Source organism: Salvelinus alpinus, chromosome 31 (genome assembly GCF_045679555.1).
Source record: "Salvelinus alpinus chromosome 31, SLU_Salpinus.1, whole genome shotgun sequence".
Lineage (NCBI taxonomy): Eukaryota > Metazoa > Chordata > Actinopteri > Salmoniformes > Salmonidae > Salvelinus > Salvelinus alpinus.
The window spans coordinates 1,429,399-1,441,454 of NC_092116.1; the positions used below are offsets into that span (position 1 = coordinate 1,429,399).

The 12,056-nt window shown below is 43.9% G+C and overlaps 2 protein-coding genes and 1 long non-coding RNA gene across 4 annotated transcripts; 1 reads left to right on the forward strand and 2 right to left on the reverse strand.

The window, feature by feature from the left end:
• Positions 1-355: 355 nt before the first annotated feature.
• LOC139561830 (uncharacterized) lies at positions 356-2,751 on the reverse strand. Of its 2 annotated transcripts, XR_011672226.1 has the most exons (3): positions 2,018-2,751; positions 958-1,544; positions 356-566 (listed from the first exon to the last, which is right to left on the reverse strand). It is a non-coding gene; the product is annotated as an uncharacterized lncRNA (long non-coding RNA). The 2 variants fall into 2 exon arrangements; XR_011672225.1 differs by having other exon boundaries at positions 958-2,751.
• A 101-nt stretch (positions 2,752-2,852) lies between these two features.
• slx1b (SLX1 homolog B, structure-specific endonuclease subunit) lies at positions 2,853-4,105 on the forward strand (the record flags this gene model as incomplete). Its single annotated transcript, XM_071379126.1, is given in 3 exon segments — positions 2,853-3,176; positions 3,305-3,517; positions 3,688-4,105. Coding segments are annotated over 3 exon segments (567 nt in total), but the record flags the coding sequence as incomplete, so codon positions are not given.
• Positions 4,106-4,108: 3 nt separating this feature from the next.
• LOC139561829 (uncharacterized) lies at positions 4,109-6,646 on the reverse strand. Its single transcript, XM_071379128.1, has 7 exons — positions 6,515-6,646; positions 6,066-6,244; positions 5,724-5,834; positions 5,492-5,545; positions 5,144-5,305; positions 4,656-4,781; positions 4,109-4,459 (listed from the first exon to the last, which is right to left on the reverse strand). The coding sequence occupies exons 1-7, from the start codon at positions 6,519-6,521 to the stop codon at positions 4,424-4,426; spliced, it is 675 nt and encodes a 224-aa protein (XP_071235229.1). The 5' UTR covers positions 6,522-6,646; the 3' UTR covers positions 4,109-4,423.
• Between the last annotated feature and the right edge of the window lie 5,410 nt (positions 6,647-12,056).

Consider the following 12,056-nt stretch of genomic DNA (forward strand, 5'->3'; position numbering starts at 1 on the left):
TGTATTTTTGGCACAACTGCAGACCGATACAGGCACTACTCATAAAGCCTAGACGTAGTAGGGGAACTTCAGACATGGCCATAAAGAGCGAGAGGGCAGGGCACTGGAGATCTGATGTACAGAGAGGAGTGGAGAGGTATGTGTGTGTGTGTCTCTAAAAAAGAAAATAATATGTAGCCATAACACAGCTAAACAAACAAATGGCCCCTGGATGTAATGGACCAGTTGATGGAACATAACTTCACAAAAAGTTTCAACGCCCTGGTTTTCAAGTGGTTTTAAATGAAAGAAATACATTCACCTTTAGTCTTGTAAGATACCTACAAGAGCATCTGTGAATTGTCCAGTGTATGAGTTTCAATTCTGTCAATTCAGAAATATATGTAACACTAATAATGAATGCTATCCTAAGACTTTATAAACAAATGACTTTATGAATTGACTGAATTTAAACGGAACTGACGTGTGTGTGAAATGAAATGTACAATGAGGGAGGTCAAAACAACAACTAGACAACTCCTCTTCCTGTCCTTCCTGTGAGCTGGTCGGCTAAATTGACTCCATCTCTGGAAGGGAAGAGAAAAACAACACATACAAGCTTAACATAATAGAACACCATAAAAGGTGAGATTTATGTTAACTAAATACTGTTTGTATAGTGTAGTTAGAGGCATAAATATTGGAACAGTGCGGTAAAGTTGGTAATACTCGCTGTTTACACATGGAATTTGTATTTCAGATCAAAAGATGAATATGACAGGCAAATATTTAGACAGCAAACTGTTGTTTTGGGATATTTTCTAACCTAGAAACAACAGCTATACATTTGCCTCATATTAATACTTTGATCTGAAATACCAATTAGCCTACATGAGTATACTGTAAAAATGACCTACTTTACTTCACTGTCGCAAAACTTATGACACTACCTGTGATGTAGAGGCATTTTTTTTTTACCATTGAACTCGGCTTCGAAAAGCAGCTGATACATTTTAACCTTGACTGCTGCTTTTCTTTGCTGAGGCAGCCTCTTCAGTGTTGGCACCAGGCTCATGGCAAAGAGGGTCTCTTCATCCTCCTTCCTGTGAGCATCAGGTTGGGCTGCATCCCTCTCGACGACTTGGAGGAGCCTCTGCTGAAATGAGTTGAGTGGATCTGGGGGCTGGTACCTCCGATGACGCCTGGTGTGACGTTGTTTCTCTCCACGGCCACATCCTGACCTGGTGGTCATACTTGTAGATGTTGTAGAGGGTCTCGCTGCACCGGTGGAGGCGATGGTCACACTTGTAGATGATGTTGAGGGTCTTGATGCACCGGTGGGGACAACACTTGTAGATGACGTAGTAGAGGGTCTGGCTGTAAAATGCCACTCTTTGCCATAGGCACAATAAATGGATCCAGAAAAGAAAGAATGTAGCAGAAGCGCCAAGGCTGCTGGCCCAGACCTCTTCTTCTCTTTCTCTGCCCTTCTCTCTCTGGTATTTCTCTGCCCTTCTCTCTCTGGTATCTGTCCCTGAGTCCTCTCCACTTCCTCCTACAGTCTTCTACATAGACATGAACATGATAAGCCAAACCATTACCTAGCATAACTATAGTTATTAGATAGCTATCATGAACATGTCACCTACTGTACACACACACACACACATGGTTATCTGACCAAATTATCAGTGGTACACTAGTATCTACCATTTCTATTACTATTTATCTGACATACACACTCACACTCCTCAAACATGATTATTTGGGAGAGTTATCATGGTTAGTAACTAGCATAATATTTATGACTATTTCTTTCACACACACATCTCATTGGCTAGGTTAGCAAGCTAGGTTAGCTAGCTAGCTAACGTTAAAAATCTGTCGTTCTGTCCCTGAACAAGGCAGTTAACCCACTGTTCCTAGGCCGTCATTGAAAATAAGAATATGTTCTTAACTGACTTGCCTAGTTAAATAAAGGTTAAAAAAAAAAAAAAAAAACTAGCCACATCTAGCACAAGCTCACTACTAAACTGACCTGGCAATCCTACTATCGTGGACACTTGTCTCCAAGCAGCATTTTTTGTGTTTATGTCCCTATAGCTGTCAGCAGTTGTGTCAAAAAGACACTGTTTTGAGGAAACTGCGAAAATGATTCTCTCCTCCATGTGTCCAACCGCATGTGACCATCTGCATCAGTATAGGTGCCTAGCTGCGCAAAATGTTATGCAACAGTGACGCAAGGACGCAGTCGGTGTGTTCGAAGCGTTATAGAAGCAGGTACTCACGTGCCATCTCCTCATTGGTTATACCCACGTGGGTGACTGAAAGACGAACGAGGTCAGTGGCGGTAATGCACCTAATTTATGAAAGTTGCCAATCGCAATATAAAGTCAAGAGAAGAAAAAGCCTGGAAGGAAGAGAGATGACTAGAAACGATTCGGTTTACCGTTTTATGTGTGGATTAATTGGCGGAGTAGAGGACCTTGTACATTTCAGGTAAAATAACAACTCAATGTTTATAACCCAGGACAAATTAGTTAGCAACAGCAAGCTAGCTAAATAGGACAAATTAGCTAGCAAGTGCAAACTAACTAGCTAAATTGTCATAAATGTTTAATGCTTTCGACCTGTCCCCAAATTATTATAATTGGTTCAGAGTTTGTTTTGATATTTTAACCTGCGCGTCGTGATCGCGTTTGGTGTGGGGGGACAAAATACATTTATGCACGATAGCGCACGCGCACGGTTTGGGTTCCGTGTAACTTTCAATTCAACAACCTTAGTTACACCCCCCCCCATATGTGTCAACTTCCCCACCAGATTGACGTTTCAAGACCTAACCTCTGTCTTCTCCTTCCTTCCATCAATAGTTTGAGTGGGCATGGCAGAACCCCCACTCCTCCCGACGCCTGTCCCACGTCACCCGGCGCTCAAAGAAGGAATCCAGCCTGCAGTTCCACTGGCGTGTGGTGTCCAACATGTTGCGGGTGATGCCGTGGAGCCGCCTGCCCCTCACCACCCGCTGGCTCAAGCAGGAGTACAGGATGGACTTTGAGCCTGGCCTTCAGCCGCCGCTGCACGTCCCTTTGGCCTTCGGCAGCATCAGGGTCAGGAAACAGAAACCGAAGCATGTGGAAGAGGAACAAGTGGAGAAGGGTGCAGATATATGCCTCCTTTGTCAGGGGACTGTTAAGGTAAAGCTAGTGGCGCTTTATAGTAAAGCTCAACAGTGGCCACCAATCCTGGTCCTAGAGAGCATTGAAGACGCAGGGTTTTGTTCCAACTCTGCATCGAAACATCTCATTTAATTTAATCCTTTCAGTCTGCAGATAAGATGACCTGCTTCCATCCCTTATGTCACATGACCAGCCACCTGATTTGCTTAGCCAAACACTTTCTGACGGGTGAGGCCGCACATCTCCTTCCCGTGGAGGGGGAGTGTCCCGGGTGCCGTCACTCAGTACTGTGGGGGAGTCTGATTCGCCACAAGAATGGCTGTTACGGAGACCTGGAGGAGAAGACATCCTCATCCCAAGTAAGTGGGGGATTCAAATGTAGGAATTATGATTGTCAGTGTTTTGTATTTGACTTATTAATTCAGACTTGCCTCAATAACTAACAGTAAAAATATTAGGATGAAGGCCCAAGGCATCTGTGATACTTCTGTTATATGACTTGTAATAATGCATCTGTGTTGTTCCACAGAACCATTGGACAGATGAACTGCAGATCTAATCTGAATGTGATCAGTCCGAACCTTCCTAATATGAACTTTGAACTGCTACCCGAGTCACCATGACTGTACAGAGAAGAGACTGCGAAGATAGGATGAAATACAGTAGATCAATGACTAGCAAGTTACTCTTGAATGGACTTTCCTGCAACAGCAAAGGGTTGATCAATTGATTGATCCGTCAGAAGATTTAATGTTTGCACAAAAATCATGCTGATCTGGTTTGAATTTTTTTTTTTATGCAGCATATGAACCCCTTTTAGATTGTTTTTTTTAGTTAACAGATACAATCATGAATAAGGCCGTTTTAAATGTGTGTAAAACCTATATGTAGTGTATGTACAACCAATAAAACATGGATGCTTTGTTTTTGAGCCATTGAAAGCACAAGTGTTTGCCCCTGAGGAAGTGTTTATTTCAATATGATGTACCCACAAAGTTTCCATCCTTAAAACCATCACTAAAATAGCACCTGAGACCATATAGATCTAAACAGACATACTCTATCATCGGAACACACAACAAAATAACCAAACTATAGCATAAAAAAAGGCAACCATATAATATGACATATCGTCAACATCAAGTGTATGTGCAAGACAGAAAACATAGTGACAAATAGATTTGAAAAAAAGTGCATGGCTAGATAGGCCCGTCAGTGTCTCTTCATGATGGCTTTAGGTTCCTTTCTATGTACCTCATCTCTTGTCACTGAGCAGGGCTAGTATATGCAGTGACCACAGGCTTTAAGAAAGAAAACATGATTAAACAACAATGAAAGCATTCTCAGATTAAGCATAGCAGCTGAACTGTAAATACATTGTGTGTGCGATCAAATAGCTTCAGTGAAGTGTACGAGAGCATGCGAGTATGGAACATGCATCTGGCCAAACCATTTGGCATGTGTTCAAATTCTCATGCTCTTGAAATGAACTCTTACCATGCTGGGTGCTGCAGGGGAGCAGAAGCGTAGCAGCTTGCAGCTGTAGATAGTCAGGGTGACAGAGATGCCGAGGAGAGTTGCGTGCACGAGGAACCACTCGACATAGAATGGATACACAGAATTCTGGGTAGGTGTGGGCGATAGCAGACACAGAAACAGAGTTTGAGGTATGAGTGAATGACGCTACCATACTGTTGCTACGTTTACTTTTCTAACCATCCACAGCACTATTTGTATTGTGTTTTAATATTAATGTGTTCCATCAACAACCTTCCAACCTTTGCTTGACACATACAGATGTTCTGATTGCTACCAACTACTAAGTCTCTGAGCTGTACAAGACAATAGTTTCCCCAGAGCTTCCCCAAATCTTTTCACTGTGAGATTCAGCTGAAGTAGTTGATCTCGGGACAGATACATTATATAGGCCTTACATACAGTATACTGTATAGTCTGTGTTCTAACGCTATTTCTATGGGACTCACCATCAGCTTGTCGCATGTGATGTGATGATGTGTGTTGTTGTAATCAGTGAAAAGCCAGCAGTCTGGCACTAAGTGGGTGTCAGACAGCTTTCCTCCTACGACGACCACGTTGAACATGGCCATAAGGCAGGTAGCCAGCTGTGTCCCCAGACACGCCTTCAACTGAAAGGACGAGGAAAATGAGACAATAGATGTTTTTGTCTTCCAGATATAATGCAATGGGTAATCTCAGTTCGAAAATATAATGATTTAGGGTTGTCACAGATCTGTTTGTGCTCTCTTGCCAACTGACTGTAGAAGTAGGCAAAACAGCACAAACAGATCTGGGTTCAGACTATGATGACTCACTGTGGGAACATGAAGACTCTGTGCTGCTATGGCCACACTTCCCGCCACTATCGCCTACAGAGAGCACAGCACAGTTAGCTGAAAATCACCCATTTCATGTCAAGATACAGTAAGGAAAAACAAGAACAAATCATAACTTTCTTCACTTGTTCAATAATAGCATGAATTTATTTACCATACTAATAAACCTAATAAGCGGCCAAGGACATGCATAGATACGTATCCTACTCACAGACAGGGAGCCTATCGCTCTGGTTACTTCTTCATTTCTCTGATCCAATCGGTTGGCGACACTGACATAAACTGAGTTGAGCACAAACACACCCAAAGTGATCTGAGAGACCTATGATGAGAGGAAATATCCACAAAGTCAAGATTCCTACAGAATACATGCAGTAGGAAGAACAGATTTATGGTTGCATTTTAACGTTATTAAATCAAGTGAAGTAATTGAGAACCAATTAACAATGGAATACAACATCAGTCGTTTAGTAAAATAGCCTTATTCTGAAGGGAATTGATGAGGATTTAGTTGTTTCTTAGATTTCGCCTCAGCAAAAATAGACTCACACACCCCCAGTGCTTTGGGCTGGAACTCCTGGTAGGTCTTGCGGGTCGGGGTCTCGGTCTCAGCACCTGGAAAGTCGTGGTCCAGAAATGTAACATCGAAGAGGGAACCTCTTTCTTCATTCACGTCGCCGGCAGGTTGTGAATTGTCGGGTGAGTCCGCAATAACCCCAGTTTCAGCAACAACTTCGGCGGGATAGAGGATGGAAAACCATATGCCAATGTGGAAAACAGACCCCTAACTGTTTTAGCCTATACATAACCATAACTGTTCTAGGCAATAGGCCAAGGTAGGCATCCAGAATTGGACAAAAATAAACCAAGTTATTTCTTAGGGTTAGTTTTCGTTTGTTTGGAAATGACATTTGTAGACCACATTGTCCGGACATTTTGAAGGAATTATGCAGCCTAGTAGGTTGAATTAAACTAAACAAATGCAAGACGAAAACAATTTACCTTCCATTTCCACAGAGTTGCTGCAAAGATATCCTACAGCCTATTTAATAAACAGCCTACGTTTTGTATTTGAATGTAGCACATAAAATGAGATGAGTAAACGCCCAGTAAAGTTTTATTTTCCATAATGTCTGCCCTCTAGTGAGAGAAATTTGATCCTACATTCCCGAAGTTGTGGCATAGGCACATATGCTAACCATTTTTCCGAAATTGTATTCCATAATCATGCATCTCATTACTAGAATCGCAGTATGTTTCGAGTCGCACATTAATCAATCAATCAAATTCATTTATAAAGCCCTTTTTACATCAGCCGATGTAAACAAGTGCTATACAGAAACCCAGCCTAAAACCCCAAACAGCAAGCAATTCAGATGTAGAAACACCGTGGTTAATTTGGACATTTGGAAATATAACAGAACATAAAAAGTTAACTCAAAACAATTTATAACACTTTTTTTTATTACAAAAAGAAACACAATATTACTCTTAGCAGTCAGAAATGACATAGACTGTACAGCCATATACAATATTTCAGTCAATGGGAAAAAAATACATGTTTCCGCTGGTTGATTAGTTATTATTATAACTATAAACTTTATAACTTTATCAACTCAGCTAAAAAAGAAACGTCCTCTCACAGTCAACTGTGTTTATTTTCAGCAAACTTAACATGTGTAAATATTTGTGTGAACATAACAAGATTCAACAACTGAGACATAAACTGAACAAGTTCCACAGACATGTGACTAACAAAAATGGAATAATGTGTCCCTGAACAAAGGGGGGGTCAAAATCAAAAGTAACAGTCAGTATCTGGTGACCACCAGCTGCATTAAGTACTGTCCAGCGACGGTGGGTTTGTGCCCATAGGCGACGTTGTTGCCGGTGATGTCTGGTGAGGACCTGCCTTACAACAGGCCTACAAGCCCTAAGTCCAGCCTCTCTCAGCCTATTGCGGACAGTCTGAGCACTGCTGGAGGGATTGTGCGTTCCTGGTGTAACTTGGCCAGTTGTTGTTGCCATCCTGTACCTGTCCCGCAGGTGTGATGTTCGGATGTACTGATCCTGTGCAGGTGTTGTTACACATGGTCTGCCACTGCGAGGACGATCAGCTGTCCATCCTGTCTCCCTGTAGCGCTGTCTTAGGCGTTTCACAGTACGGACATTGCAATTTATTGCCCTGACCACATATGCAGTCCTCATGCCTCCTTGCAGCATGCCTAAGCCACGTTCACGCAGATGAGCAGGGACCCTGGGCATCTTTCTTTTGGTGTTTTTCAGAGTCAGTAGAAAGGCCTCTATAGGGTCATAAGTTTTCACAACTGTGACCTTAATTGCCTACCGTCTGTAAGCTGTTAGTGTCTTAACGACCGTTTCAGAGGTGCATGTTCATTAATTGTTTATGGTTCAATGAAGAAGCATGGGAAACGGTGTTTAAACCCTTTACAATGAAGATCTGTGAAGTTTTGGGGATTTTTTACGAATTATCTTTGAAAGACAGGGTCCTGAAAAAGGGACGTTTCTTTTTCTGCTGAGTTTATTACTGTATATTTCTTAATTGCTGAGCAGGAGGAACTTGGACTGTGATCACCCGATGAAAGAGGGAAATCACAGGCTCAAATAAAAAGTTATAATCAGCATGTTATAATAACATAGACCTACAGTAACTTCTAATGCAGATCTATTTGGTATCTGGTCAAATAGTTGATTTTAAACTATTAGAATATAGGCCAGTCAGCTCAGACACACCATAGGCCTAGTATTTGTGGGCCTGCAGTCAAAACTAAAACTTCGACCTGGTCGAGTCTGTTGTTTAAACTCCAACCAAACTTTTATTTTCCATGAATGCTAGTGTCTATTCTTTATGTTATATTTCTGTTGACACTGACCATTCTGGCAGCTGGGCAGCAACAGTAGACCACATTGCAGCAGTAGGCAGCCAGTGTGACAGAGATAGCAAAGAGAGCAGCCTGTATCAGGACCTGTGAGAAGCCCCTGACTGCAGCGTGCAGTTCGGGGCCGGGCTCAATGTGGGTGGAGTCAAACGTCGGGGCTGGGCTCAATGTGGGTGGAGTCAAATGCGTTTAACCCGAACCCTTCCCGTCTCCTTCAAGGTCACCCAAGTTGAGGTAAACGTCGAAGGTATCAACATCAACGAAAGCAAATCTTAATCGAACCTACATGGATAAAAATATAAACCATGGAAGTGAGACTGTCATTATGCATAATGTACTTTGTAATATTCATGTTATACCAGTGCAGTGGTATATTTTTATATGACCAACTACCGCACCCATTTGCACGTGAGCTAGCTAATTGCTCACAATGAGGGAATCTTATTTGGACAAATTTGCCTACTTGAGCAGTAAGCCTAGGTTTAAATGTACAGTTTATGCAATCGATTTGATCGTTGATTTTCTGTGTTTCTTCAATGTATGCCTTGTTGTGTTTGGCTGGCTCTAAATGTGTATCGTTGATGCCATTCCCTTAGTTACACATAGCGAGTCTACACAGCCTACACATAGTATATACAATAATGACAATAGTTAAACACAGGGCCCCTCAGGGGTGTGTGCTCAGTCACCTCCTGTACTTCCTCATCACTCACGACTGCGTGGCCGCGCACAACTCCAACATCATCATTAAGTTTGCCGACGGCATGACGTGGTAGAACTGATTATAGACAACCTATAGGGAGAAGGTCAGAGACCTGGCAGTGTGGTGCCAGGACAACAACCTCTGCCTCAATGTGAGCAAGACAAAGGAACTTATCATGGACTACAGGAAACGGAGGGCTGAACACGCCCCCTTCACATTGACGGGTCTGTAGTAGAGCGGCACTAAGGCCCTATCCTGTTCCAAACACAGTCGTTAAGAGGTCACGACAACACCTCTTCCCCTCAGGATGCTGAGAAGATTTGCCATGGACCCTCAAATCCTCAAAAAGTTATTCAGCTGAACCATTGAGAGCATCTTGACTGGCTACATCATCCTTGGTATGGCAACTGCTCGGCATTCGACCGCAAGGTGCTACAGAGGGTAGTGCGTACGGCCCAGTACATCACTGGGTTCGAACTCCCTGCCATCCAGGACCTCTATTCCAGGTGATGTCAGAGGAAGGCCCTGTCACATGAGTTGACGCTGGAGAGACGAAGCAGGTACGGGGAGTAAAACATTTAATATATAACGGACATGGAACGAGACAGGAACAGCGTCAGCAAACTAATACAAAGACAAAAAACAATTAATGCAGCAGCTGGGAACAGAGCAAGGGAACTGACAAATATAGGGGAGGAAATAAACAGGTGATGAATGAGTCCAGGTGAGTCCAATATCGCTGATGCGCGTGACGAGGGAAGGCATGTGTGCGTGATGCAGGGCAACCTAGCGCCCTTAAGCACCAGGGGGAGGGAATAGCGGGAGCAGACGTGACAGTACCTCCCCCTCTTGGGACACCACATGGCGTCCCACCTGGGCGAACCGGCCGAAACTTGGGCGCTGGGCAAGCCAGTTGAGGTGTGGAAGCCCGACGAACCGGCAGGAGCGTGAGAGCCTGGCGAGCCGGCTGAAGCATGGGAGCCTGACGATCCAGCTGAGGCAAGACACCTGTCGATCCCGCTGCAGAAAGGGAGCCCGATGATCCGGTGGAGCGTGACGTGGAATGGGAAGCCGCTGAGCCAACTGAGGCAAAGAAACCTCTCGAGCCAGCCAGGGCGTGAAAGCCCGACAGGCTGGCTTAGGCACCCCCGGTTCCATCGGCGGCGGAAACCACCCCAACCTCAACAACAAAACAAAAGACAAAAAACTTCTGGACCGGCTGGGCGAACAAGAACTGACGATCCGGCTGAGGCCCGACGTGGGATGGGCGCCATCCGAGCCAACCGGGGAAAGGAAACCTCTCGAGCAAGCTAGGGCGTGTAAGCCCGACGAGCTGGCTAGGCACCCCCGGTTCCATCGGCGGCGACCCAGAGCCGATGTCACAATACCAACCGGAGCTTTCACTCCAACCCCAATTGTAACTAACCTGATTCAGCTTGTCAACCAGTTTACTGATAGGATCAGATGCGCTCGATTAGGGTTGGAGGGAAATTCTACAGGACTGTAGTTCTCCAGGAACAGTGTTGAAGAGCCCTGCCCTAGAAATTTTCAAAGACTCTATCCACCCAAGTCATAGAGTGTTTTCTCTGCTACCGCACTGCAAGAGGTACCGGAGTGCCAAGTCTGTGAACAAAAGGCACCTGAACAGCTTCTACCCCCAAGCCATAAGACTGCTGAACAGTTAAGCAAATGGCTACCCGGACAATTTATATTGACCCCATTTGATATTTATTTATCTTAATTGTTTTGCACGAACTCCCTTGCACTGGCTTTATGCACACTCAATAGACGCTACCCATACACTCACGCATACTACAATGACACTCCAACACACACACACACACACTACATACGCTCACACACACACATGCATATTGACACCACACACATTCACACACACTGCTGCTACTCTGTTTATTATATATCCTGATTGCTTAGTCACTTTTACCCCTACCCACATGACCATACTGTATTACCTCATTTACCTCGTGCTCCTGCACATTGACTCGGTACTGGTACTCACTGTATATAGCCTCGTTATTGTTTTTATTGTGTTACTATTTCCTTTTTTATTTAGCAAATATTTGTCTTACTTTTTACATCTGCACTGTTGGTAATGGGCTCATAACTAAGCATTTCACAGTAAAGTCTACACCTGTTGTATTTGGCGCATGTGACCGATACAATTTGATTTTAATATGATTGCTTTTGGGGTTTCCTGTCAGACATTGAATATCTTGTTTTGAAAGATGTACTTTGTTGAAGCACCTTTGGCAGCGATTACAGCCTCAAGTCTTCTCGGGTATGATGCTACAAGCTTGGCACCTTTATTTGGGGAGTTTCTCCCATTCTTCTCTGCAGATCCTCTCAAGCTGTCAGGATGCACAGCTATTTTCAGGTCTCTCCAGAGATGTTTGATCAGGTTCAAAACCGGGCTCTGACTGCGCCACTCAAGGACATTCAGAGACTTGTCCCGAAGCCACTCCTGCATTGTCTTGGCTGTGTGCTTAGGGTCGTTGTCCTGTTGGAAGGTGAACCACCCCAGTCTGAGGTGCTGAGCGCTCAGGAGCAGGTTTTCATCAAGGATCTCTCTGTACTTTGCTCCATTCATCTTTTCCTCGATCCTGTCTAGTGTCCCAGTCCCTGCCACTGAAAAACATCTCCACAGATGCTGCCACCACCATGCTTCACCGTAGGGATGGTGCCAGGTTTCCTCCAGACGTGACACTTGGCACGTCTGCAGTGAACAACTATTTTACCGGTCGAACAAAAAAGTATGATAAAAAAACAATGGTGTTAAAAATACTTAATGGTTTACTTTCCCGGGAAAAGTTCATAATAATAAAGGCGGCCTTTATTTTATTCACAGCCAATCCAAACGCTGGAAATAAGAATGGCCCATCCCCCTGTCAAGTAAAACGCGAAAACGCTGTGCACTGCC